At 40.1% G+C, this 27,531-nt stretch overlaps 1 protein-coding gene across 1 annotated transcript in view; it reads left to right on the top strand.

The window, feature by feature from the left end:
* The window catches only part of fs(2)ltoPP43 (female sterile (2) ltoPP43), a 33,381-nt gene extending 8,329 nt beyond the window's left edge, over positions 1-25,052 (top strand). Inside the window, exons 4-8 of the mRNA XM_071693334.1 lie at positions 5,307-5,519; positions 6,504-6,610; positions 8,490-8,624; positions 20,583-20,635; positions 24,374-25,052. Of these exons, the coding sequence (XP_071549435.1) occupies positions 5,307-5,519; positions 6,504-6,610; positions 8,490-8,624; positions 20,583-20,635; positions 24,374-24,528 (663 nt within the window). The 3' untranslated portion in view covers positions 24,529-25,052. The remainder of the gene's footprint in view (positions 1-5,306; positions 5,520-6,503; positions 6,611-8,489; positions 8,625-20,582; positions 20,636-24,373) is intronic.
* Positions 25,053-27,531: the final 2,479 nt, after the last annotated feature.

Raw genomic sequence — 27,531 nt, 5'->3', positions numbered from 1 at the left:
TGCACTGTTGAGTCGTCAGGATGTGAGTGCATTTGAGTATTTGTTGAGGAGAGGAAATCATTAGAAAAAGGAGAAAAAGTGTAGGGGACAGGACAGAACCTTGAGAGACACTACTGTTGTTGGAGAAAAGGGGGGTAGGCTGTCCATCAACAACCACAGAGATAGATCGGGCAGAGAGGAAGCGAGATATGAAGGAGCAAGGTAAGGAAGGAGAGCCAAAAGAGGGGAGCTTAGAGATGAGACCCCAATACCAAACCCTGTCAAAAGCTTTAGATATGTTGATGGCACCTGCACATGACTTCCCAAAATCTTTCAGGGATGATGGCCCGACATTTAGTAAATAGGAAAGAATATCACCAGTGGGGCTTGCGTTATGGAATCCATACCGATGATCAGAGAGAAGACTGTTTTTTGAGGTGTCTAATGATATGGGAGTTGAATAGGGATTCAAAGACTTTAGATTGGTAGATGTCAAAGCAATAGGATGATATTTAAAGGGGTCAGATCTGTCACCCTCTTAGGGATGGGATGTATCAATGCATGCTTCCAAAGAGAATGAAAAGTTTTGGTTTTTAAACAGAAATAGAACAGATGAGCAAACACAGGTGCAAGTTCAGAGACACTCTCCTTCAGTACACGGGGATGGATGCCATGAGGAACATAGTCCTTGCTTGTGTTTAGAGAGGGAGGCAAAGCACTTTTCAGACAGTCCGAAAAGATATTACGAGGAGGGGCATAGGGTTAGTAGGAGGAGCTTCAGGGAGTGAAGGAATGTTAGATTAATCCAAGATGGAGTTAGAGGAGAAACGGAAACCAAAGAGAGTTGCTTTGTCAGTGACAGAGACAGTTTCAGTACTGTCAGAATGGAAAAGTGAAGGAAAGGTCGAGTGACAGAAGTCATTAGTGATGCTCATAGCTAAAGACCAGAGAGACCTATCAGTGGATGACTAGGAAAGGTTATTGTACATCCTTTGAATAAAGGAATGCTTTGTCTCATGGATAATATGCTTGCAGTGATTACAGGCAGTGATAAAAGCTGATTGAGAGCCAGAGGAAAGAGAGTTTTCAAAGCCCAGTATGCCTGATCTCTTGCCTGAATGGCCTCAGAACAGGAACAGTCAAACCAAGGATTGAATGAGTTCATCCTGGAGGAAGAGGGGATAATTAATTCCATTCCAACAAAAATAACCTCTGCTATGCATCTGGCAGACACAGAAGCATCACCACACAAAAGACAGTAATTTACCTGAGGAAAGTCAGAAAAATGTTACCTAAGTTATTCCAGTCATCTTTGTTGAGGTGGTGCCAGTATCTACATTTAGAAGGGGCTGCTAGAGGGGGAGGTGCCATTAGAATAGATATATTTATGTGGGTATGATCAGATAAGCCAGTTGGGGGCAATGGACTACAGGTGAAAAACACATCCAGAATATTGGGAGAGCGGTCACATTGGTCAGGAACTGGGTAGGGTGGGAGATAATTCCATCAGAATCATTGAGAATGGAGAACTTGAGGGCTTCAATCCCTCCACCATCCATATGGGAGGAATTGAGTCATTCCTTATGGTGAACAATGAAATTCCCGAGGTAGTGTCTCAGCTTGTGGGTGAGAAGATGTCACAGTCTCATGGCAGGAGTTTAGATAGATGAAGAAAGATATAAAATTTATAAACTTAGGAGAGCAATAGGCAAAACAAATGAAAAGTGTAGTAGTTTGGAGACTCAAGGTCCTTGAAGCATGCAATGGGTGTGTTAATGTTGGAATGAGCACAAGCACCACCTTTGAACCAGAATCATGAGTGGAGATGGTAGTTGGATACGAAAAAGGGACAAGTGAAAACATTAGACAACTGTATATTAGAGAGAAGTAAGATATTAGGAGAGGTATTAGACTGATGGTGTTCAACAAAGGAAAGGTTACTAGAGAGACTATGAATGTTGGTATAGTGAATAGAAAAAGAGGAAGGTCTGACAGAGGGAAAGGTTGTGGGAGGGGCTGGTACTACTATTGCCAGAACTGTCCCTCTCATTAGTAGTAGAGTCAGGCAAAAACCTGGAGATTCTTAGCACCCCATGATGCTGGGGACTAGGGGCCATAGATTTGTTTGACTGTCATGATAATACTTGATATTGTTTTAGTAGACAGGAATTGGCAAGAATACTTATATGGCAAAAAACAAGATTTGAGTAGGTGTATGGTGCTTGTGAGATGGTAGGACAAGCCTGGTAATCCCATTTTGATGAGACAGAAAGTAAGACCAGCAGTCCTGACATGGAGAGTGTAAGACAGCACATAACCTCAGTCATGACAGTAGTACCACCCTGGGTTACTGCTGGCATCAGCCTACTACCTAATGGGTTGCTCCAAGGGTAGGGGATGGGATATTTCTTGAGTTAGCTGGGCTTTTGGGAGGGGCCAATACCCAACCACCTGAGTCCTCCCTTTCACTGTTGGCAGAGTCGCACAGTAAAGTGCATTCAGAGGAATATGCCTTAAGTTTGCAAGGGTCATGAAAAGGGCCATTACTCTACTACCTGAGCCCTCTTTCTCACTAGCAGCAGAGTCACACGGTAAATATGTATATATGCATTTGTATATATAAGTATATGCATGTGCCTGTGCTTATATGCATTACTTATTTCCTCAATCAAAACCACCTTACACAACAAAAATTGAACTCAAACATGTCTCCTCCAGTACACTCATGTCTTTACTCTTATATGAAAACACCTACTTAAGCTTAAGCTAGGTGCCCATTTATCAGCCAGCCCCGAGAGGAAAATGAAGAGCTAGGTCAGCTGTGGGCTGACCGTCACACCCAACATTCAAACTGGGGTGGGTTTGTACATGAATCATGGTAATTACCTTTTTTGTACTGTGTGGGGAAGGGGTACTTCTACAGTCATGGGGCCCCATTTGTCGAACCTTCCCCACTTTTTTGTGTGTTTGTTAGCAGAGGCCCTAGCCTGAGCTAGGTATTCATTTTATTGACCAACCCCTAGGGGTGGGTGAACAGCTGGGTTGATTGTGGACTGACTGCCACAACCAGGATTCAAACCTGTATACTCGACCCTGGGCAGCCCGTGAATACATCATGGTCATGAACACTAACTGGTACACCATGAGAGTCCATAAAAGTAACTTCCAAGCAACTCTAAACTTTTGTGTACTGTCTACAAAAACTATACCCTCATTCATTTTTATCCACCCCTTCATCTCTTGTGAACTGTAGAAATATTTTTTCCCCTCTCCTTTAGCAAGTTTTCATCTTAATTTCATGTTTTGTCCTCTGCTGGGATGAGTCTGAATGGAGAAAAATTAAAGGAAGTTATTTGTTTTAGATGTCTGATTGTGGATGTGGCAGCGAATGGAAACATGGAAGTGGAAGTTGAGTCTTAGGGTGGAGGAGGGGTTGAAGATTCTGGGAATGCTGAAGAATACATTTGAAGGAATAGTAGTTCCAACAATATTATATGGTTGCAAGGCATGGGCTATAGATAGGGTTGTACAGAGGAGGGTGGATGTGTTGGAAATGAAATGTTAGAGGACAGAGGACAATATGTTGTGTGAGTTGGTTTGATCAAGTAATTGATGAAAGGATAAGAGAGATTTAGGGTACTAAAAAGAGTGTAGTTGAGAGAGCAGAAGAGTGTGTTGAAATGGTTTGGATATATGGAGAGAATGAATGGGGAAAGGGTGACAAAGAGGATAAACGTCTAAAAAGTGGAGGAAACAAGGAGAAAGGGGAAACCAAACTGGGTGTAAAAGGAGTGCACAGGATAGAGTGAGTTGGAACAGTGTAGTATACTGGGGTCAATGTGCTCTCAGTGGACGGAACCAGAATATGTGAAGCATCCGGAGTAAACCATGGGAAGGTCTGTGGTGTCTTGTTGTGGGTAGGGAGTTGAGGTTTTGGTGCATCACACATGACAGCTGAAGAATGATTGTGGGTAGATGTGATCTTTATTCATCTGTTTCTAGTGCTACCTTGATAAAGCAGGGAACGGTGATCATATAGGAAAACACTATTGGTACCTCTTTCTTTACATTTTATTTGCAAATTTAATTGATTCTTGGCTTTATATTTTTTACAGTACCTTTATATGCCATTTGTGCTTTTATCTGATTCCTGGCTTTGTATTCTGTATTGATGATTACCCTAGGACTATATTTATATGAAGGAATCTTAATATTACCTCGCACTTTTCTGAAGGATTCTGCATCCCAAGTTGCATTATTTTTAGTAGCAGGAAAATGTAGACTTTTTTGGAGTGATAATTTCTTTGAGGAGCTTTACTTTCAGTGATACCATCTTGCCAATGGTGACTTTTTGCTCATGTTATAAGCTTTTGCAGCCAGAGCCTAGCAATACCTGTATTCTTTATAATACCGAAAGTTTATATTTCTTAACTTGGCATTTAAGTCTTTAATTGATTTCCGACTTTATATTCTCTGTAATATCTATATTACATCTTTCCTCACATCCCATTTGTGTCAAATTGATTCTATCTTATCTATCTAGCTATATCTCTGATGCATGTTCCCTTTGGGAACTCCCTCAAGGAAGTGACCATGGCAAAAGTCTCCATACCTGCTAAACTCCAGTGCCTCACCCTTAACAGGCCACTGACTGAGGGCAACTGTAGTGCAGTGTTTTCAGAGGCTTCTACCTAATGTTCCTACCAACTTCTTCCACCTAATTTGTCTGCCTAATGTTCCATCCTACTACCTGTACCTAATGCTCCCAGCTAATGCTCCTACCTACTCCTTATACTCCTTTAATTGATTCCTGGCTTTATATTCTTTTTGATACTAATGGTGCATCTTTCTTTATGTACCATTTGTGTCTTTAAGTCCTGGTTTTATAATCCTTTTTTTCTTTTCATAAATTCTAGACTTTTCCTTTATTCTCACTTTGTCCATTTAAACCCCTGTAAATTTTTCATTAGAAAATTCTTTTAGGTTATGGTCATCAATAGTGTTACTTATTACTGTGATAAAGTAATCCCTATATGTTCTCATACCTAAGATCTTTTGAGTTAATTGGAAAGGTCAGGTGTGCTGAATAAAATTTAAGAATTTAGTGTTGCTTTGCTTATCTCAAATTAGAGTGTTAAAAGTATTTTTTTGTAGATGCAAGTTCATAGTACCTTGGTTAAGAATTTCAGTGTTCAGTGATTATCATTGAACTTCATTTTGAATTGACCTTATATCTTTTTTATTTACTGAAAATTGTCATGAGAATCTTGGATTCATTTTACCTTCTGTGAACATGTATGGCAGCTGATGGTTTTCTCTCTGTGCAGGTTCGTGCATCCCACCAAGGAGACATAGTTGGTGTAGATCTTGGAAAGGAAAAAGGTGTAGAGGCCAAAGAAGGTAAACATAAGAAGACAACTGCAGATGGTGACAAGAAAAAGGATTCCCAGAAGAGTGAGAATGTTGGAAAAGTTGATGACTCCTCATTGGTATCAACTGCAGATGAAATAAAGTATCTCGATGCAGAATTAAATCATAAAGTAAGATATGAATTGTTTATGAAGTGTCGAAAAAGTATGAATGAATGCACTTTGAACAGTACTGGATACCTAGCAACCACAAAAATTCAACATTTACTTAACAAAAGTAATTCCAATACAGTTTTACTTCATTGTGCTGGGCACTTAGTTTCTTGCAAGAGAACTGGACACTTTTCATCCATTCCATTCCACAGCTAAACACCAGCCCCCAGGTAGAAAGCTTGCCCTTGCCTCACACTTAATCAGGCTATGTGGTGAGGGTGTATGAACGAAGATGTTTGCATAGATGGCAAAGGTTGGACTATGTGAAATTATCCCTAGTGATTTAGTGGGACCATGGGTAATGCAAATAAGGAAGAAGGATAGAATAAGATGTCATTGAGAATTAGCTGGCATATGACAGGGTTGGTCTGTAGGAAATACTAACCTTGATGAAGGAGGCCATAGACCAGAGTGATAACAGAGGAAATAGAAGTCAGTGAGGGGATAAAGATGGAGGAAGTAGAGGAAAATGAGAGGAGAGATGGGGAGCATTGATAGTAGTATGAAGAGAAAGAGGGATAGGATGAAGGATAGGAGTGAGGATGGAGTATAGTGAAAGGAAGCATGCTTTAAGGGGTTGGTCAACAAATTATGGTATTGTATTATTGTGTTAAGAGTTACAGTGGTTGACAAATTGATCATGTATAAGGTTTTTGGGAGAGTGTTATAAACTCACTGAGAGAGTACTGAAGTGGTATTGGCTTCAAAACAGTTTTTGGGATGTCTGGCAATTCAATACATAATTATTTCTGCCTACCCCCTTCACCAACACCTGGGACTGATCTTTTTTCATTTTTCATAGTTGTTTGGTTATGATATTGTATAGTGTAATATGGGACATTCTCACCCTTCAGACATGCTCTTCTACTTGTCATTGATTGGAATGTAAACAGTTTTGCATTATTTATATTATTCATAGGCCTGATGTACAAATTATTTCAGGCCGATGATGTAATAACATGCAATGGCAAACCTATGGAGTCAGAAAAGTATGTTTATGATATCTACTATTCACCGACTTCTACAAACTGGGCAGACTATGTTTGCGAGTGAGTACATAAGTTTTGTAGCTTTTAGGCGTTGTGCTTTACTATGTCTGATATATCTGTCATGCCTGTTAATCTGGAAATGTAGACTGTTAGACACATGCACAGCCCCGAATGATCACTCATTTTAGATGCAGTGGAAAGTTGTACTGTCTGATGTATTAGTTCTCATCAGTCATGCATAGTTACTGTCAGACAGGCCATCCTGCCAACCTATTAGTGAGTCCCTTTCTTTATGTCCATTAAGCAGAAAATGTTTAAGTCATAGCTCACCAGATTTCATTACATTTTTTATTTCACTTGGAAAGGAGTAGCTTTTGGACAATGCATGACTTGCAGGCTTTACCAGTTATACATAATTCATCATGAAATCCTCTTAAAATAAATGCTCAGATTGATATAGTAGAGCAAGAGAAGGATAAAAAGCAGCAAACCTAGAGGTCTTCCCTTTTTTTTAAATCTAGAATGCTAGATGTCCCCATAGATGGCATCCTCTGCTGTTATTAAATCATATTATCACATACCTCTCAGCCATATTTGGTTTAGCTTCATTTCTCTTGTCATAATGAAGTAATTCCTCTCCACAGCTTTTCAGTTATGTCTCAGTAAATATTTTTCATCCTTCTCCAAAGCTAACACATGACATTGTAGTTGAATTAGACAGCTATGAACCATCATGAAAACAGCAGATATAGTATTCAGATTAGGAACTTTTTTTAAGAAATGTATTGCTTCTATAAGAATAGTTCTTGGCAGTAATGTACAGCATATGAAGGAACAACTTAGAACCAGAATTATTGTGCCATCAAAATTGGATTGAGAAGGAAGCCCAAAATGAATACCAGTAGCTGGAATGCCAAATTTCACAGTTTGATTACAGAAATAAGTTCATTTAAGGGAACATAGATAAAAACTCCTTGTTTGCTAGGCTTAAAGGAAAATAGAATTATACTGTAGACAAGGTGTTGGTATCTTAAAGACTAGACTTAACATTTTTATTACAAAGTCTCTTTTTTCTGTACTAAGATAACATGGCGAGCCAAGTCTTTCCTTCTCAGTGTCATTTTTTAGGAGGTATTGGCCCGATTGTGAAGACCCACCTTAAGAACACAAACCATTGCTGCCTTGCTGTTTCAGTCAGAAGCACTTATGTCACACAGGGTAAACAGTGGTGAATCAGTCTGACCCAGATGGTGATTATTTCATTGATACTTTACTATTCTGTTATGCTGTATATCTCCAGGACCCCTACTCCAGTGATCCCTACATCATTATCTTTTTATGGAACCTCAGGACCCCTTCCCCAGTGGGGTTCCTGTAATTTCAGTAGTGCACTAAAATCAATGGCAGGGAAAGGATGGACACCTTTTGAATGAGTTCTGTGAAGAGATTGCACTCCAATGATATAACCTCACTGAAGGTGATTTTTCACTTTTGGCATGGCCACAAGCAAGTGGAGTTCAGTAATGCTTCATTGATACATTATATATGGAGATATTGCATGTGTATCCATTGTAAACAAAACTGTTTTCACCATACAACAACCGTTGCTGCTTGTGTTAGAGGATTTGTTTTCTTTGTTATGATCAAACATGTTTTGGTATTCCCTGCTCTGTCTGATCAACTTAGTACACCCAAGTACAGGTTAGAGTGCACTCTGATAGAGGTATAATTGGCATTTGGAGGAGCTTTTGCATAAGCCACATTGCTTTAAATGATCTGAAGCATCTTGCAGTAAAAGATGTTGGCAGAATGACCTGAGAGGCTATATGTAAGTGATTCAATAGTTGATTTATTTATTTATATTTTCCTGTCCAATTTAGAGAAGTGCATTTGTAAGGCAGAATAATTATTGCCTTAAGCATGAATGTTTTTCTTGCAGTGTCCAGAAGTACATGTATGACTCAACAGATGATACATGTGTAAATTTTGGAGATTATGAGGATGATGATGATGAAAATGCTGAGGACAACTGGAGGAATGACTACCCTGATGAAGAAGATGATGAATCTTTTGAGTAAGTTTACTTACAGTAATTTCTGTGATTGCTAACCTTTTTTTTTAAAGGAAATTGTTTGTGGATCCCTTTTACCTATGAGAGAAACCCATGGATATCCGTCTGTAAGCATTGTAATTGTGTGCATCTCCAATTGTTCTGTTGTTACATGAATTGTGAGGATTTTTTTTTCTTTTTTTTTTTTTGCTATGCAGGTTTCCTTAGGTTATTGTTTGTGTATTATGATTTTGTGGATTATGATTTTTTACTGAGCCATGGAGTTCTGTGCAGAGTATTATTACTCTGTAGTTTTTAAATTTATTTTATATTGAGGGTCATGTATTTTTCAGTCCTCTCCCCTCCATTCCCTATTGTGTTTCAGAAATTCTGCTTTTTCAGCATTTTCTGCTCATCCATGTTTCACTATGCTACTCCTTCCTTTCCACACTATGTCCGAATAGTTCCACATACAGTGAAACCTCAGCTATTCAGACTGATCAGCTTAAAGTCCACATGTTGAAGATTAGGGTTATACGTGAGTAATATCAAAAGCAAGTCACAGTGATAAATGATTGCAGTCAGTATTTGATTGGGTACACATCAGACATGGTGGAGGATGATGTTCTACAGTTCATTCATTGAGGTTGCTGTATTCACCTTTCTATCTCTTTTCAGGTTTCTCTAATTCTATAGTGTTAGAAACAGTTAAAATCTTTACTTTTACCTTTAGAGCAAAATTTTGTGGTCAGTCTGGATTATGAAATGGGAAATATTGAATACACTTCAATGTGAGACATTTAAGATGCTGCTTTACTGTAGAGAAACAAAATCTAAATGAGAAGCTAACGAATCTGCCAGTCTTCTACTCACTGGCTGTCACACAAGTGTTCCGAGCTGTTCAGAGCATAGCACAGCGAGGCTTACATAGCCATTGTGAATGTATTAAGTATAATCTTTACTAAAGTTTCCTCTTTGCAGGCATTGTTTAGTTTAATACAAAAACAAATACTGTCACTAGATGGATGGTTAGTGTCCCAGCTTTGAAGCCCTCTAGCTCAAATTTTCTTTATCCTTCATAATTGATTTTATGTTATTTTCACCTAGTTTCTTTAAATATCTACTCTATTTGTCTTTATATCTTTGATGCCTGTTCCTAACTGGAACTCCCTCAAGAGGGTGACCATGGCACTGCATAACCAGTGAAGTCCAGTGCTACTTCTTAGCCTATAGTGCATCATCCCTAACAGGCCACTGGCTGAGGGCAAGTCTAACACAGTGTTTACAGAGGCTCCTACATAATGTTGCAAGGGACTTCTACCTAATACTCTTGCCTAATGTTCCTACCTGCTACTTCTACCTAATGCTCCTCCTTAAATGTTCCTACCTACTACTTCTGTCTGTTGCTCCTAATATTTTGCCAAAAGAGAGAATAAGTGCATAGTGCTCACTGCAAGGGGTAAAGATACAAAGAATGAGCTGTGTGAGTTAAGTGTTGGCAAGTGTTATGTATGACAAGGAGATATTGTGTTTGTGGACAGAATGGCAGAAGTCCACATGTGGGTGAGCAAAAAGAAAAGACAGCCGCCTAGGTTAAAGGAGTTCAACTTGACAACCACTATTCAGGCATCACTAACCCTCCTCATACCCTGGCAGGAAGTTTATGTAATGTACCTCCCTGGTTGTTGGCTGCCTTCCAGCTACTACCCACCAACTATATACTTACAGCACAAAACCAATCTGTACATTTTCAGAGTGACATAATAGGATACGATTATGAAAAATATGAGAGCATATCATCCTCTTAAAATTAGCAGGTGATCATTTGAAGACATGCCATTCACATGTGTAAATATCATTTTTGTGTGTTACCTACATCTCTTTGACTGTTCAAACTCCTACCAAAAGGTGTTGCTGTCTTCACACAGACTGAAATTTTTTATGCTTTGGTATCAATATAACTCACAAAAAGTTTCATGGCTCCATTGTCACTGATAACATTGGAGTTGAGGTTTTTCTCTCTAACAACCTGTATCATTAAATCATACCCCCAACATAAGATCCTGATTGTTATGAACACTCTTCCAACACACTTGCCAAATATTTTTTCTCCTTTTCTGACTTTGCCACTATGCATATGCTCTTCAGCTCCTTTAGGATACTCCAACCTTAGTGTTATCTGTAACTCTGCTTTGGATGATTTCCCACTTAATCTGTCTCCTCCTCTTCTATATTTTTCTCTTGTTAAGTCTTCCAAGTATCCACCGAACTACAAGTGGGTAGTGTGATTACTTAATTCCTTGTGTGCCTTTGAATGACCTCCAATCCTTGCTCACTTGTTTCCTATCCATCTAAAGACTCAAACTTTCCCTACTTTTTGGAAGGGTGCATTGATGCAGCTTTTCTCTTAGAAAAGAAACTGTTCTAACCTTTCTGTCACCCCATTACTCTCACGTTTTGCTGTCTGTAGTCTTTGGAACTTTACTTAACTTTCAATCTCTTAAACACATGATTTTATTCCCCTCTTTCAGATCATCAGCATCATTTTTGTAGTTAAAGATTTATTAGTGGTCCTGTGTAATTCATCTCTAGTCATTCTTCTTTTGGGGTTTTGATGAATATTTTGTCATGGGTCTCATTATCCCTTAAAGCATTTGACAGGGTGTGACTTCAGCTTTTCTACTTCTGTTCACTTTTTAATGCAGAATTTTCTTTTTATTTGTTCTACTCTTATAATTGTTGGTGGAATGACATCCCTCTTATCCTTTCAACTGTTATGTGCCTCAGGTTGTGCTCTATCACATACCTTCTTTCTTCTTTCCATTAATGGTATTGTGAAAGGAAAAGGAGATATTTTCTTTTAGAAAATAGGACGAATAATGAAAGGATTAATACTATTTGAAATGAAATACATAAGTAAACAGAAAAATATCTGTTGATAAACAAAAGAAAATGAAAAAAGGCAGATTTACAATAAGGAGAGACAAAATTGAGGACCAAGAGTATTGTTTCCCAAGAATTTTTTGTCATGACCCTAAATACAATCTTTCCTGGCCCTGGTAACATAAAGGGCATATATATGATTCACTAGGTATGCTACACTACACTAGTCATGCAGCATTCACATGCGCAAATACAAGACACACGTGGGCACCAATTACAAAAACTGGAGAAAACAAGTGACGTTTGTGGGTGATATGTATGGTTATATGACTTTGAAAGGGGAAATGGCAGCATATCCTTGGTCAAGGTCATTCATATTCTTGCCAAAGACCAGATTGTATTGCTCAAGGCCATACAGTCATACTCCCTCAAAAGAGGCACTGTTTCATATGAATATGTCAACTTCACAGCTTATATATCAGGTAAGATGTAGGCAAAAACTTGCTTTGTTTCTAATAAGTAAGATCTCATCTTTTTCCTGTATGGCACTAACTCTTTGGATGTGGCAGCATTAGTATTAACGGATGAATGTCATGCTTCCTCTCCGCCCTTGGTGACTTGGAGTACCAATATGAGTATTAGACGTGACTGACTCAAATTTGGAATATGTGTCAATATTTATGAAGGCTTCTTTTGCACCCATTTTACTTTTGTCAGTATTTCTGTAGTTCTTTAGAATACCCCAGTTTCATAACATAATTATAATAGTATTTATAGTTTTTTGCCAGAAATAATTTTCTCTCCCAAGACCTTACAGTGACCTTCAGGGCCTTGCATCCCTCATTTGTGATGCAGTGTTACATAAGTTTTTTTTGGGAGAGCAAGTTCACTGTGGATACCTCCATAATACGTCACAAATGTGCTCTACAACTCGCTTATTTCTTCACATTCTTCATGTTATTCTTTTTCAGTTTCCTTAGAAACTGACTCATGTCAACATCATAAGTGTTTCTCCTAATAAGTTAATCAGTGGTGGTTGTAGGGGTACAGATATCAAGTTTTTCCCACACCTTAGCAATGGGAGAGACCTCTACAGGCTACTAAAATTATGTCAAGTCAGTTGGATATTGGCAAATGCTAGAACACCAATTAACAGTGGTTACTGTTTCCCAGGAGAATATCATTTGATGTCAGCTGCCATTTATGGGTTAATTCATCTTCCTGTTTTTCTTTGAGCCCTTTCCATACCTTTTTTTTTCTTCCTTCTTTCTCTTCAAAGTATGTTCTAAAGATTACTGGTCTTTAAATGTAGTTTTAAAATGTGACAGAAAAAGCAATACACAAAATATTTTGAGTCAAACATTAATATTTTTAGAGATATTACATAATGAAATACACAGTTGCTGTGAATCCAAATTATCTCAATGAATACAAAATTAATTGTAAAAAAGAGAAATTTAACATTATTGTATTTACATTAGAAATTTAAAGAAATGATGTCTTGATAAAAAATTGCATTCTATTTTTCATACTTGTGCTCCATTTCCGGTGTCTGCAAGGTAGCTCCACAAACAGACAGGCAAAGGCCACAGTAGCTCACATCTTTTCCCTAACTGTCATATGCAGTGCATCAAAACCAAAGCCCCTAACCCACAATTAGTCCCTACAGACCTTCCGTGGTTTACCCCAGCCGCTTTACATGCCCTAGTTCAGTCGACTGAAAGCATGTTGACCACTGTAAACCACATCATTCCAATTCATTCTATCCCATGCATATCTTTCACCCTTCTGTATGTTCAAGCGTCTAACACAAAATCTTTTTCACTCCAGCCTTCCATCTCCAATTTGGTCGTCCCTTCTTGTCCCCTCCACTTCTGACTAATATATCCTGTGCTAGAGTTGCCCTCTACCAGTGGCATATTAAGGGTGAGCTACTAAAGGCTAAGAAGCAGCACTAGAGTTCACCAGTTATAGAGACTTTTGCCATGGCCACTGTCTTCAGAGAGTTCCCAGAGAGAATGCACATCAGAGATATACATGTATAGAAAGATAATTTTTAGAATATATGAACCAAGGTAATTCAGGTAACAATTATTTTCACTTAAGTTCATTTCAGGTATATTCAGTATAGTAAGAGAAGGAGTTAACTCATGGATGCATAATGGGGTCATATTCACCCCATCAGTTCCAAAATGTTGGGGTGCTTGAAACAGATTCACACTTTGTAGCTTTTCATAATTTATCGTTCTCTTTCAGTAAAACCCTTTGTAACTCTCTGCAATTTTGATTTATCCTGTTATGGGCCAATTCACCATCAGTGCTTAAGTGGAGTCTAATTGACCCCAAGTTATATATTTAAAATATACGTTATCATCTAAATATGAGCAGTTCAAAATATGTAATTGTTGTAATAATGGAGGACTATAGTATTTTATTAGAAATGCTCTGATAAACATAACAATTATGTACACAGTAAATAAATGTTTTATTCCAGAACATTATTTTTTTTTTTTTTTTTTTTTTTTTGCTTTGTCGCTGTCTCCCGCGTTTGCGAGGTAGCGCAAGGAAACAGATGAAAGAAATGGCCCAACCCACCCCCATACACATGTATATACATACGTCCACACACGCAAATATACATACTTAAACAGCTTTCCGTGGTTTACCCCAGACGCTTCACATGCCCTGATTCAATCCACTGACAGCACGTCAACCCTGGTATACCACATCGATCCAATTCACTCTATTCCTAGCCCTCCTTTCACCCTCCTGCATGTTCAGGTCCCAATCACACAAAATCTTTTTCACTCCATCTTTCCACCTCCAATTTGGTCTCCCACTTCTCCTCGTTCCCTCCACCTCCGACACATATATCCTCCTGGTCAATCTTTCCTCACTCATTCTCTCCATGTGCCCAAACCGTTTCAAAACACCCTCTTCTGCTCTCTCAACCACGCTCTTTTTATTTCCACACATCTCTCTTACCCTTACGTTACTTACTCGATCAAACCACCTCACACCTCACATTGTCCTCAAACATCTCATTTCCAGCACATCCATGCTCTTGCACACAACTCTATCCGTAGCCCACGCCTCGCAACCATACAACATTGTTGGAACCACTATTCCTTCAAACATACCCATTTTTGCTTTCCGAGATAATGTTCTCGACTTCCACACATTCTTCAAGGCTCCCAGGATTTTCGCCCCCTCCCCCACCCTATGATCCACTTCCGCTTCCATGGTTCCATCCGCTGCCAGATCCACTCCCAGATATCTAAAACACTTTACTTCCTCCAGTTTTTCTCAATTCAAACTTACCTCCCAATTGACTTGACCCTCAACCCTACTGTACCTAATTACCTTGCTCTTATTCACATTTACTGTTAACTTTCTTCTTTCACACTCTTTACCAAACTCAGTCACCAGCTTCTGCAGTTTCTCACATGAATCAGCCACCAGCGCTGTATCATCAGCGAACAACAACTGACTCACTTCCCAAGCTCTCTCATCCCAAACAGACTTCATACTTGCCCCTCTTTCCGAAACTCTTGCATTCACCTCCCTAACAACCCCATCCATAAACAAATTAAACAACCATGGAGACATCACACACCCCTGCCGCAAAGCTACATTCACTGAGAACCAATCACTTTCCTCTCTTCCTACACGTACACATGCCTTACATCCTCGATAAAAACTTTTCACTGCTTCTAACAACTTGCCTCCCACACCATATTTTCTTAATACCTTCCACAGAGCATCTCTATCAACTCTATCATATGCCTTCTCCAGATCCATAAATGCTACATACAAATCCATTTGCTTTTCTAAGTATTTCTCACATACATTCTTCAAAGCAAACACCTGATCCACACAGGTGGATCCAGAACAGTATGTGTATTGAACACATTCGATAAGCAAGTGCTTAGGTATCTTTGCTAGGGTTGCATCATTACCACAGTAACTTTAGGCAGTGTCATGTCACTATGCTGTACCTCAGAAAAATTCAAACAACAAACAAATTAGGGATCTGTTATCAATTAGTGACATAGACAAAGAATTGGATGATGCAAGTGATGGTGAATTCATACCTCCTCCTGATTACACTTTAGTTGACATTTTTGATACAGATGACGGTATTACTAGCGACATTTGTCAAACAGATGTTACTGCTACAATTTCACGTGCTGCCAGATGAGACGATGAGCTTATGTGTTTATTTTGCTTTGCTTTGTCACAGTCTCCCGCGTTAGCGAGGTAGCACAGGGAAACAGATGAAAGAATGGCCCAACCCACCCACATACACATGTATATACATACATGTCCACACACACAAATATACATACCTGTTCATCTCAACATATACATATATATACACACACAGAGATTTATACATATATACACATGTACATAATTCATACTGTCTGCCTTTATTCATTCCCATTGCCACCCCGCCACACATGAAATAACAACACCCTCCCCCCTCATGTGCGCGAGGTAGCACTAGGAAAAGACAACAAAGGCCACATTCGTTCACACTCATTCTCTAGCTGTCATGTAATAATGCACCGAAATCACAGCTCCCTTTCCACATCCAGGCCCCACAAAACTTTCCATGGTTTACCCCAGACGCTTCACATGCTTTGGTTCAATCCATTGACGGCATGTCAACCCCAGTATACCACTTCGTTCCAGTTCGCTCTATTCCTTGCACGCCTCTCACCCTCCTGCATGTTCAGGCCCCGATCGCTCAAAATCTTTTTCACTCCATCTTTCGACCTCCAATTTGGTCTCCCACCTCTCGTTACCTCCACCTCCGACACATATATCCTCCTGGTCAATCTTTCCTCACTCATTCTCTCCATGTGGCCAAACCATTTCAAAACACCGTCTTCTGCTCACTCAACCACACTCTTTTTATTACCACACATCTCTCTTACCCTTACAATACTTACTCGATCAAACCACCTCACACCACATATTGTCCTCAAACATCTCATATCCTGCACATCCACCCTCCTCTGCACAATTCTATCCATAGCCCATGCCTCACAACCATATAACATTGTTGGAACCATTATTCCCTCAAACATAGCCATTTTTGTTTTCCTAGATAATGTTCTCGACTTCCGCACATTCTTCAACGCTCCCAGAACTTTCGCCCCTCCCCCACCCTATGATTCACTACCACTTCCATGGTTCCATCCACTGCCAAGTCCATTCCCAGATATCTAAAACACTTCACTTCCTCCACTTTTTCTCCATTCAAACTTACCTCCCAATTGACTTGTCCCTCAACCCTACTGTACCTAATAACCTTGCTCTTATTCACATTTACTCTCAGCTTTCTTCTTTCACACACTTTACCAAACTCAGTCACCAGCTTCTGCAGTTTCTCACAAGAATCAACCACCAGCGCTGTATCATCAGCGAACAACAACTGACTCACTTCCCAAGCTCTCTCATCCACAACAGACTTCATACTTGCCCCTCTTTCCAAAACTCCTGCGTTCACCTCCCTAACAACCCCATCCATAAACAAATTAAACAACCATGGAGACATCACACACCCCTGCCGCAAACCAACATTCACTGAGAACCAGTCACTTTTCTCTCTTCCTACACGTACACATGCCTTACATCCTTGATAAAAACTTTTCACTGCTTCTAACAACTTGCCTCCCACACCATATATTCTTAATACCTTCCACAGAACATCTCTATCAAGTTTGTCATATGCCTTCTCCAGATCCATAAATGCTACATACAAATCCATTTGCTTTTCTAAGTATTTCTCACATACATTCTTCAAAGCAAACACCTGATCCACACACCCTCTACCACTTCTGAAATCACACTGCTCTTCCCCATTCTGATGCTCTGTACATGCCTTCACCCTCTCAATCAATACCCATTCATATAATTTCCTAGGAATACTCAACAAACTTATACCTCTTTAATTTGAGCACCCACTTTTATCCCCTTTGCCTTTGTACAATAGCACTATGCAGTTATTCCACCAATCCTCAGGCACCTCACCATGAGTCATACATACATTAAATAACCTTACCAACCAGTTAACGATACAGTCACCCCCTTTTTTGATAGATTCCACTGCAATACCATCCAAACCCGCGCCTTGCCGGCTTTCATCTTCCGCAAAGCTTTTAGTACCTCTTCTCTGTTTACCAAATTATTTTTCCTAACCCTCTCACTTTGCACACCACCTTGACCAAAACACCCTATATCTGCCACTCTTATCATCAGACACATTCAAAAAACCTTCAAAATACTCCATCTCCTCACATCACCACTTCATGTTATCACCTCCCCATTAGCCCCCTTCACTGAAGTTCCCATTTGTTCCCTTGTCTTATGCACTTTATTTACCTCCTTCCAAAACATCTTTTTATTCTCCCTAAAATTTAATGATACTCTCTCACCCCAACTCTCTTTTGCCCTCTTTTTCACCTCTTGCACCTTTCTCTTGACCTCCTGCCTCTTTCTTTTATACATCTCCCAGTCATTTGCATTATTTCCCTGCAAAAATTGTCCAAATGCCTCTCTCTTCTCTTTCACTAATACTCTTACTTCTTCATCCCACCACTCACTACCCTTTCTAATCTGCCCACCTCCCATGCTTCTCATGCCACAAGCATCTTTTGCGCAAGCCATCACTGCTTCTCTAAATACATCCCATTCCTCCCCTACTCCCCTTACGTCCTTTGTTCTCACCTTTTTCCATTCTGTACTCAGTCTCTCCTGGTACTTCCTCACACAAGTCTCCTTTCCAAGCTCACTTACTGTCACCACTCTTTTCATCCCAACATTCTCTCTTCTTTTCTGAAAACCTCTACAAATCTTCACCTTCGCCTCCACAAGATTATGATCAGACATCCCTCCAGTTGCACCTTTCAGCACATTAACATCCCAAAGTCTCTCTTTCTCACACCTATCAATTAACAGGTAATCCAATAATGCTTTCTGGCCATCTCTCCTACCTACATACGTATACTTGTGTATATCTCTCTTTTTAAACCAGGTATTCCCAATCACCAGTCCTTTTTCAGCACATAAATCTACAAGCTCCTCACCATTTCCATTTACAACACTGAACACCCCATGTACACCAATTATTCCCTCAACTGCCACATTACTTACCTCTGCATGTAAATCTCCCATCACAATGACCCGGTCTCGTGCATCAAAACTATTAATGCACTCACTCAGCTGCTCCCAAAACACTTGCCTCTCATGATCTTTCTTCTCATGCCCAGGTGCATATGCACCAATAATCACCCATCTCTCTCCATCCACTTTCAGTTTTACCCATATCAATGTAGAGTTTAATTTCTTACACTCTATCACATACTCCCACCACTCCTGTTTCAGGAGTAGTGCTACTCCTTCCCTTTCTCCTGTCCTCTCACTAACCCCTGACTTTACTCCCAAGACATTCCCTAACCACTCTTCCCCTTTACCCTTGAGCTTTGTTTCACTCAGAGCCAAAACATCCAGGTTCCTTTCCTCAAACATACTACCTATCTCTCCTTTTTTCTCATCTTGTATTTAAAGAAATTTGATACTGCCTATGACTCCTTTTTCATTTTTAGAGTTCAGATTTTCAGATTGCAGTTCCTCTATCACCAGTATGCTGGTGTAATTCATGCCAGTCAAGTTTAAAGTAGGAATATTTATTCAACTCCATAAATTGCAGCACTTCATGTACATAGCATATACACATTGATACTCATCTGAAGATGATATTCCTAACTCATTATTAGTGTGCAAGGCATGTTTTTCATGTGTTGTTGTTCAACACAGTTGTTGTTCGCTGATGATACAGCGCTGGTGGCTGATTCATGTGAGAAACTGCAGAAGCTGGTGACTGAGTTTGGTAAAGTGTGTGGAAGAAGAAAGTTAAGAGTAAATGTGAATAAGAGCAAGGTTATTAGGTACAGTAGGGTTGAGGCTCAAGTCAATTGGGAGGTGAGTTTGAATGGAGAAAAACTGGAGGAAGTGAAGTGTTTTAGATATCTGGGAGTGGATCTGGCAGCGGATGGAACCATGGAAGCGGAAGTGGATCATAGGGTGGGGGAGGGGGCGAAAATTCTGGGGGCCTTGAAGAATGTGTGGAAGTCGAAAACATTATCTCGGAAAGCAAAAATGGGTATGTTTGAAGGAATAGTGGTTCCAACAATGTTGTATGGTTGCGAGGCGTGGGCTATGGATAGAGTTGTGCGCAGGAGGATGGATGTGCTGGAAATGAGATGTTTGAGGACAGTGTGTGGTGTGAGGTGGTTTGATCGAGTGAGTAACGTAAGGGTAAGAGAGATGTGTGGAAATAAAAAGAGCGTGGTTGAGAGAGCAGAAGAGGGTGTTTTGAAGTGGTTTGGGCACATGGAGAGAATGAGTGAGGAAAGATTGACCAAGAGGATATATGTGTCGGAGGTGGAGGGAACGAGGAGAAGAGGGAGACCAAATTGGAGGTGGAAAGATGGAGTGAAAAAGATTTTGTGTGATCGGGGCCTGAACATGCAGGAGGGTGAAAGGAGGGCAAGGAATAGAGTGAATTGGAGCGATGTGGTATACCGGGGTTGACATGCTGTCAGTGGATTGAATCAAGGCATGTGAAGCGTCTGGGGTAAACCATGGAAAGCTGTGTAGGTATGTATATTTGCATGTGTGGATGTATGTATATACATGTGTATGGGGGGGTTGGGCCATTTCTTTCGTCTGTTTCCTTGCGCTACCTCGCAAATGCGGGAGACAGCTACAAAGTATAATAAAAATAATAATAATAATATTATTAAGTGTGTCACCATAGTTTGCTTCATCTTAGGAGAAAAAGTAGATTTCTCTTTTGGGGAATTTGTTGTTGAGGTGTACATAAGGTGAAACGTGTTTGAAAAGTATTAGCAATGTTGAAGGTGCATAGATAAACAGTCACTGAAATTTGTAAAGGATATTTAACATGGACCAGTGTTCTTTCAGTCATGTATCTCCTTCAGTTTATTACTCTGAAGTAGTTTTATATGTATGGTAATTCATATGTATTGTTTATTCATAGTATGATGCCTATGGTACTTTTTTCAGGGATGAAGATGAATATTTGAATAGAAGCTTGCTAAAGTCACGCTCTCGATATTGTAAGTATTTGTGCTCAATTTTTTATTTTTACTGTTTATTCAAATCTGTGCAAATGTATGTAATCAGTATAAGTTGTGGTGTTACCATGCTCCATCTGGAAGAAGCTACACCACAAATGTAAAGTTGCCTTGGCAGTGGTGTATCATTTGGAGTACAGACTCCTCAGATAACTCACTTCAAAGTAGTCCACATTTCCTTGCTACAGGAAGCAGTGCCTGGACTTTTTCATAGAAATTAGGACTGGGCTAATTATGAAATACAATAAGAAGTGTAAAATTGGTGGTGTTACTAAACTTTATCATCTTGGGATTGTACCATGAGTGAAAAGTCACCTTTGGTGAGGCTGTATCTTTTGTTGATGAAACAAAGTATAGACTCTCTGAAAACTTCCTGCTTCAAAGGAGTGTAGTGTAGCTTTGGGCTGCAGGAGCCATTGGAAAATGGTCCTGGGTAACATCAGAACCCTTTCAGAAAGAGTCCTGGGGTAATAGATAAACTTAACCGATGCATGTGAAACATCTAAGGTAAACCATGGAAAGGTCTGTGGGAATTGGATGTGGATAGGGAGTTGTGGTTTCAGTGCATTACACATGACAGCTAGAGGCTCAGTGTGAATGAATGTAGCCTTTTTCTGTCGTCGTTTGGAAGAGGGTGGATGTGTTGGAAATGAAATGTTTGAGGACAATATGAGGTGTGAGATGGTTTGATTGAGTGAGTAATAAAAGGGTAAGAGTGAGATGTGTGGTAGTAAAAAGTATGGTTGAGAGAGTAGAAGAGGGTGTGTTAAAATGGTTTGGACATACGTCGAGAATAAGTGAGGAAAGGTTGACAAAGAGTATATATGTCAGAGGTGAAGGGAACAAGGAGAATCGGGAGACCAAATTGGAGGTGGAAGGATTGAGTGAAAATGATTTTGAGTGATTTGGACCTGAACATTCAGGAGGGTGAGGGGCATGCAAAGAATAGTGTGAATTGGAACAATGTGGTATACAGGGGTTGACGTGCTGTCAGTGGACTGAACCAGGGCATGTGAAAAGTCTGGGGTAAACCATGGAAAGGTCTGTAGGGCTTGGGTGTGGATGGGATGTTGTGGTTTCAGTGCATTACACATGACAGCGAGAGACTGAGTGTCAACGAAAGTGGCCTTTTTTGTCCTTTCCTGGTGCTATCTCACTCACGCAGGGGGTGGCAATGCTGTTTCCTGTGGGGTGGGGTGGTGCTGGGAATGGATGAAGGCAAGTGGGTACGAATATGTATATATGTATATAAGTGAGCTTGGGAAGGAGACTTGTGTGAGGAAGTACCAGGAGAGACTGAGTACAGAATGGAAAAAGGTGAGAACAATGGAAGTAAGGGGAGTGGGGAAGGAATGGGATGTATTTAGGGAATCAGTGATGGATTGCGCAAAAGATGCTTGTGGCATGAGAAGAGTGGGAGGTGGGTTGATTAGAAAGGGTAGTGAGTGGTGGGATGAAGAAGTAAGAGTATTAGTGAAAGAGAAGAGAGAGGCATTTGGACGATTTTTGCAGGGAAAAAATGCAATTGAGTGGGAGATGTATAAAAGAAAGAGACAGGAGGTCAAGAGAAAGGTGCAAGAGGTGAAAAAAAGGGCAAATGAGAGTTGGGGTGAGAGAGTATCATTAAATTTTAGGGAGAATAAAAAGATGTTCTGGAAGGAGGTAAATAAAGTGCGTAAGACAAGGGAGCAAATGGGAACTTCAGTGAAGGGCGCAAATGGGGAGGTGATAACAAGTAGTGGTGATGTGAGAAGGAGATGGAGTGAGTATTTTGAAGGTTTGTTGAATGTGTTTGATGATAGAGTGGCAGATATAGGATGTTTTGGTCGAGGTGGTGTGCAAAGTGAGAGGGTTAGGGAAAATGATTTGGTAAACAGAGAAGAGGTAGTAAAAGCTTTGCGGAAGATGAAAGCCGGCAAGGCAGCAGGTTTGGATGGTATTGCAGTGGAATTTATTAAAAAAGGGGGTGACTGTATTGTTGACTGGTTGGTAAGGTTATTTAATGTATGTATGACTCATGGTGAGGTGCCTGAGGATTGCCGGAATGCGTGGATAGTGCCATTGTACAAAGGCAAAGGGGATAAGAGTGAGTGCTCAAATTACAGAGGTATAAGTTTGTTGAGTATTCCTGGTAAATTATATGGGAGGATATTGATTGAGAGGGTGAAGGCATGTACAGAGCATCAGATTGGGGAAGACCAGTGTGGTTTCAGAAGTGGTAGAGGATGTGTGGATCAGGTGTTTGCTTTGAAGAATGTATGTGAGAAATACTTAGAAAAGCAAATGGATTTGTATGTAGCATTTATGGATCTGGAGAAGGCATATGATAGAGTTGATAGAGATGCTCTGTGGAAGGTATTAAGGATATATGGTGTGGGAGGAAAGTTGTTAGAAGCAGTGAAAAGTTTTTATCGAGGATGTAAGGCATGTGTACGTGTAGGAATAGAGGAAAGTGATTGGTTCTCAGTGAATGTAGGTTTGCGGCAGGGGTGTGTGATGTCTCCATGGTTGTTTAATTTGTTTATGGATGGGGTTGTTAGGGAGGTGAATGCAAGAGTTTTGGAAAGAGGGGCAAGTATGAAGTCTGTTGGGGATGAGAGAGCTTGGGAAGTGAGTCAGTTGTTGTTCGCTGATGATACAGCGCTGGTGGCTGATTCATGTGAGAAACTGCAGAAGCTGGTGACTGAGTTTGGTAAAGTGTGTGAAAGAGAAAGTTAAGAGTAAATGTGAATAAGAGCAAGGTTATTAGGTACAGTAGGGTTGAGGGTCAAGTCAATTGGGAGGTGAGTTTGAATTGAGAAAAACTGGAGGAAGTGAAGTGTTTTAGATATCTGGGAGTGGATCTGGCAGCGGATGGAACCATGGAAGCAGAAGTGGATCATAGGGTGGGGGAGGGGGCAAAAATTCTGGGAGCCTTGAAGAATGTGTGGAAGTCGAGAACATTATCTCGGAAAGCAAAAATGGGTATGTTTGAAGGAATAGTGGTTCCAACACTGTTGTTTGGTTGCGAGGCGTGGGCTATGGATAGAGTTGTGCGCAGGAGGATGGATGTGCTGGAAATGAGATGTTTGAGGACAATGTGTGGTGTGAGGTGGTTTGATCGAGTAAGTAACGTAAGGGTAAGAGAGATGTGTGGAAATAAAAAGAGCGTGGTTGAGAGAGCAGAAGAGGGTGTTTTGAAATGGTTTGGGCACATGGAGAGAATGAGTGAGGAAAGATTGACCAAGAGGATATATGTGTCGGAGGTGGAGGGAACGAGGAGAAGAGGGAGACCAAATTGGAGGTGGAAAGATGGAGTGAAAAAGATTTTGTGTGATCGGGGCCTGAACATGCAGGAGGGTGAAAGGAGGGCAAGGAATAGAGTGAATTGGAGCGATGTGGTATATTGGGGTTGATGTGCTGTCAGTGGATTGAATCAGGGCATGTGAAGCGTCTGGGGTAAACCATGGAAAGCTGTGTAGGTATGTATATTTGCGTGTGTGGATGTGTATGTATATACATGTGTATGGGGGTGGGTTGGGCCATTTCTTTCGTCTGTTTCCTTGCGCTACCTCGCAAACGCGGGAGACAGCGACAAAGCAAAAAAAAAAAAAAAAAAACTCTGGATCTAGAGATTCCCCCAGATTTGTAAAACAGTGCCTTAAAGAGCTGTTTTTCAATTTTCAAAGCATATATTTAATGAATTTGGCAAAGGCTAAAATAGTGTTTCTGCCCATACAGATGACACTGATGAGGGCTTTGATGTGGATGAGTATGAAGAGGAAGCCTTTGATGATGAAGGAAATCTCATTCCCCAAGACTATAATAATCAAATACTGAGACTTAGAAAATATGTTGCCAGTATTACTTTAAAAAGTGATAGTGAAGATGATTAATGGCATTGGATTTTTTTTCTTCTTACTCTTTTTTCTGCCCTGTAATGCTTTTTGTTTTTAGATATAGGAGTTGAGGTTTTCTCTTTACCCATAAGATGTTTCATGTGTTTAACAGAATGAGTATATCTGTATGAAGATGGCACTGATAATATTCCCTACATCAGTATTTTGGCTTCAGATCTAAAGGAAATTGTTTTGAAGGTAGACCTTTAATTATGGATTTATTTTTGTACTTGAAATTTATGTTCTTAAAATTAATTACACCGTTAAGGAAGGCCATAAGAAAATTTTTCGTTTGTGCAATACAGTATGTATCAGTATTTGTTTTATGATTTACAACTTTTAAAGGATTTTTCAAAAGATTTTTCTAAACACTTTAGTGATTATACTTTATTTAGGTTTAGTGTTTTTTCTTTTTTTTTTCACATTGCTAGAGTGTAATTTGATGAAAGGGGTTTTGCAGGGGATATAACTCTGGAAAGAGAATAACCGGATGCTACTTTTATACAGTATGTCAAAGTGCCTGCAGTTGTTTTAATATCCCATTTTGCATTTATTTTTATTGTATTTAGACACCATTACATTGTTGAAAATCTATAAACACCTCAAATGTGTGCTGTGTTGTTCCTTGCCTGTCCTCTTAATACCCTTTATCCATTGGTACAGCCTTTTAATTTCCTCTCATTCACTTTTCCTCTCATTCACAGTAGGAATTATGTACATGTGTATATATGCATATGTCTGTGTATGTCTATATATATGTATACGTTGAGATTTATAGGTATGTATATTTGTATGTGTGTGGACGTGTATGTATATACATGTGTATGTAGGGGGGTCGGGCCATTCTTTCGTCTGTTTCCTTGCGCTACCTTGCTAATGTGGGAGACAGCGACAAAGGAAAATGATAAAAAAATTATATATATTTATTCTGCTTGATTGCCATTTCGCATGTCAGCGAAGTAGCAGCAGGAAACAGACAAAGAATGGCCCATCCACTCATATATTTATTTATTCATTTATTATACTTTGTCGCTGTCTCCCGCTTTAGTGAGGTAGCGCAAGGAAACAGACAAAAGAATGGCCCAACCCACCCACATACACATGTATATACATACACATCCATACACGCACATATACATACCTATACATTTCAACGTATGCATACATATACATATACATATATATACATGTACATAATTCATACTTGCTGCCTTTATTCATTCCTGTTACCACCTCGCCACACATGAAATGACAATCCCCTCCCCTGCATGAGCACAAGGTAGGGCTAGGAAAAAACAACAAAGGCCAAATTTGTTCACACTCATTCTCTAGCTGTCATGTATAATGCACCGAAACCACAGCTCCCTTTCCACATCCAGGCCCCACAGAACTTTCCATGGTTCACCCCAGACACTTCAGATGCCCTTGATCAATCCATTGACAGCACATTGACCCCAGTATGACCACATCATTCCAATTCACTCTATTCCCTGCATGCCTTTCACCCTCCTGCATGTTCAGGCCCTGATCGCTCAAAATCTTTTTCACTTCATCCTTCCTTCTCCAATTTGGTCTCCCACTTCTCCTCGTTCCCTCCACCTCTAACACATATATCCTCTTTGTCAGTCATTCCTCACTCATTCTCTCCATGTGACCAAACCATTTCAATTCACCCTCTTCTGCTCTCTCAACCACACTTTTTTTTATCTCACATCTCTCTTACCCTTTTATTACTTACTTGATCAAACCACCTCACACCACATATTGTCCTCAAACCTCTCATTTCTGACATGTCCACTCTCCTCCGCACAACCCTACCTATAACCTGCACCGTGCAACCCTATAACATTGTTGGAAATGCTATTCCTTGAAACATACCCATTTTTGCTTTCCAAGATAATGTTCTCGCCTTTCACACATTTTTCAACGCTCCCAGACCCCTCCGGTGACTCACTTCTGCTTCCATGGTTCATCTGCTGCCAAATCCACTCCCAGATATCTAAAACACTTTTTCCTCCAGGTTTCTCCATTCAAACTTACCTCCCAATTGACTTGTCCCTCAACCCTACTGTACGTAATATCCTTGCTCTTATGCACATTTACTCTCAGCTTTCTTCTTTCACACACTTTATCAAACTCAGTCACCAACTTCTGCAATTTCTCATCCGAATCGGCCACCAGTGCTGTATCATCAGTGAACAACTGACTCACTCCCTAAGCCTTCTCATCCACTACAGACTGCATACTTGCCCCTCTCTCCAAAACTCTTGTGTTCACCTCCCTAATGACACCATCCATAAACAACTTAACAACCATGGAGACATCACGCACCCCTGCCGCAAACCGACATTCGGTGAGAACCAATCACTTTCCTCTCTTCCAACTCGTACACATGCCTTACATCCTCGATAAAAACTTTTCACTGCTTCTAACAACTTGCCTCCCACACCATATATTCTTAATACCTTCCATAGAGCATCTCTATCCACTCTATCATATGCCTTCTCCAGATCCATAAATACTACATACAAATCCATTTGTTTTTCTAAGTATTTCTCACATACATTCCTCAAAGCAAACACCTGATCTGCACATCCTCTTCCACTTCTAAAACCACACTGCTCTTCCCCAATCTGATGCTCTGTATATGCCTTCACCCTCTCAGTCAATACGCTCCTATATAATTTCCCAGGAATACTCAACAAACTTATACTTCTTTAATTTGAACACACCTTTATCCACTTTGCCTTTGTACAATGGCACTATGTATGCATTCCGCCAATACTCAGGCACTTCATACATTTCAATATCCTCACCAACCAGTCAACAACACAGTCACGACCTTTTTTAATAAGTTCCACTGCAATACCATCTAAACCTGCACCCTTACTGGCTTTCATCTTCTGTAAAGCTTTCACTACCTCATCTCTGTTTACCAAATCATTCTCGCTGACCCTCTCACGTCGCACACCACCTCGACCAAAACACCCTAGATCTGCC

The sequence above is a fragment of the Panulirus ornatus genome, chromosome 55, assembly GCF_036320965.1.
Source record: "Panulirus ornatus isolate Po-2019 chromosome 55, ASM3632096v1, whole genome shotgun sequence".
In the NCBI taxonomy this organism is placed as follows: Eukaryota; Metazoa; Arthropoda; class Malacostraca; order Decapoda; family Palinuridae; genus Panulirus; species Panulirus ornatus.
Note: the sequence above shows the minus strand (reverse complement) of the source record. Positions and strands in the feature narration are given on the sequence as shown.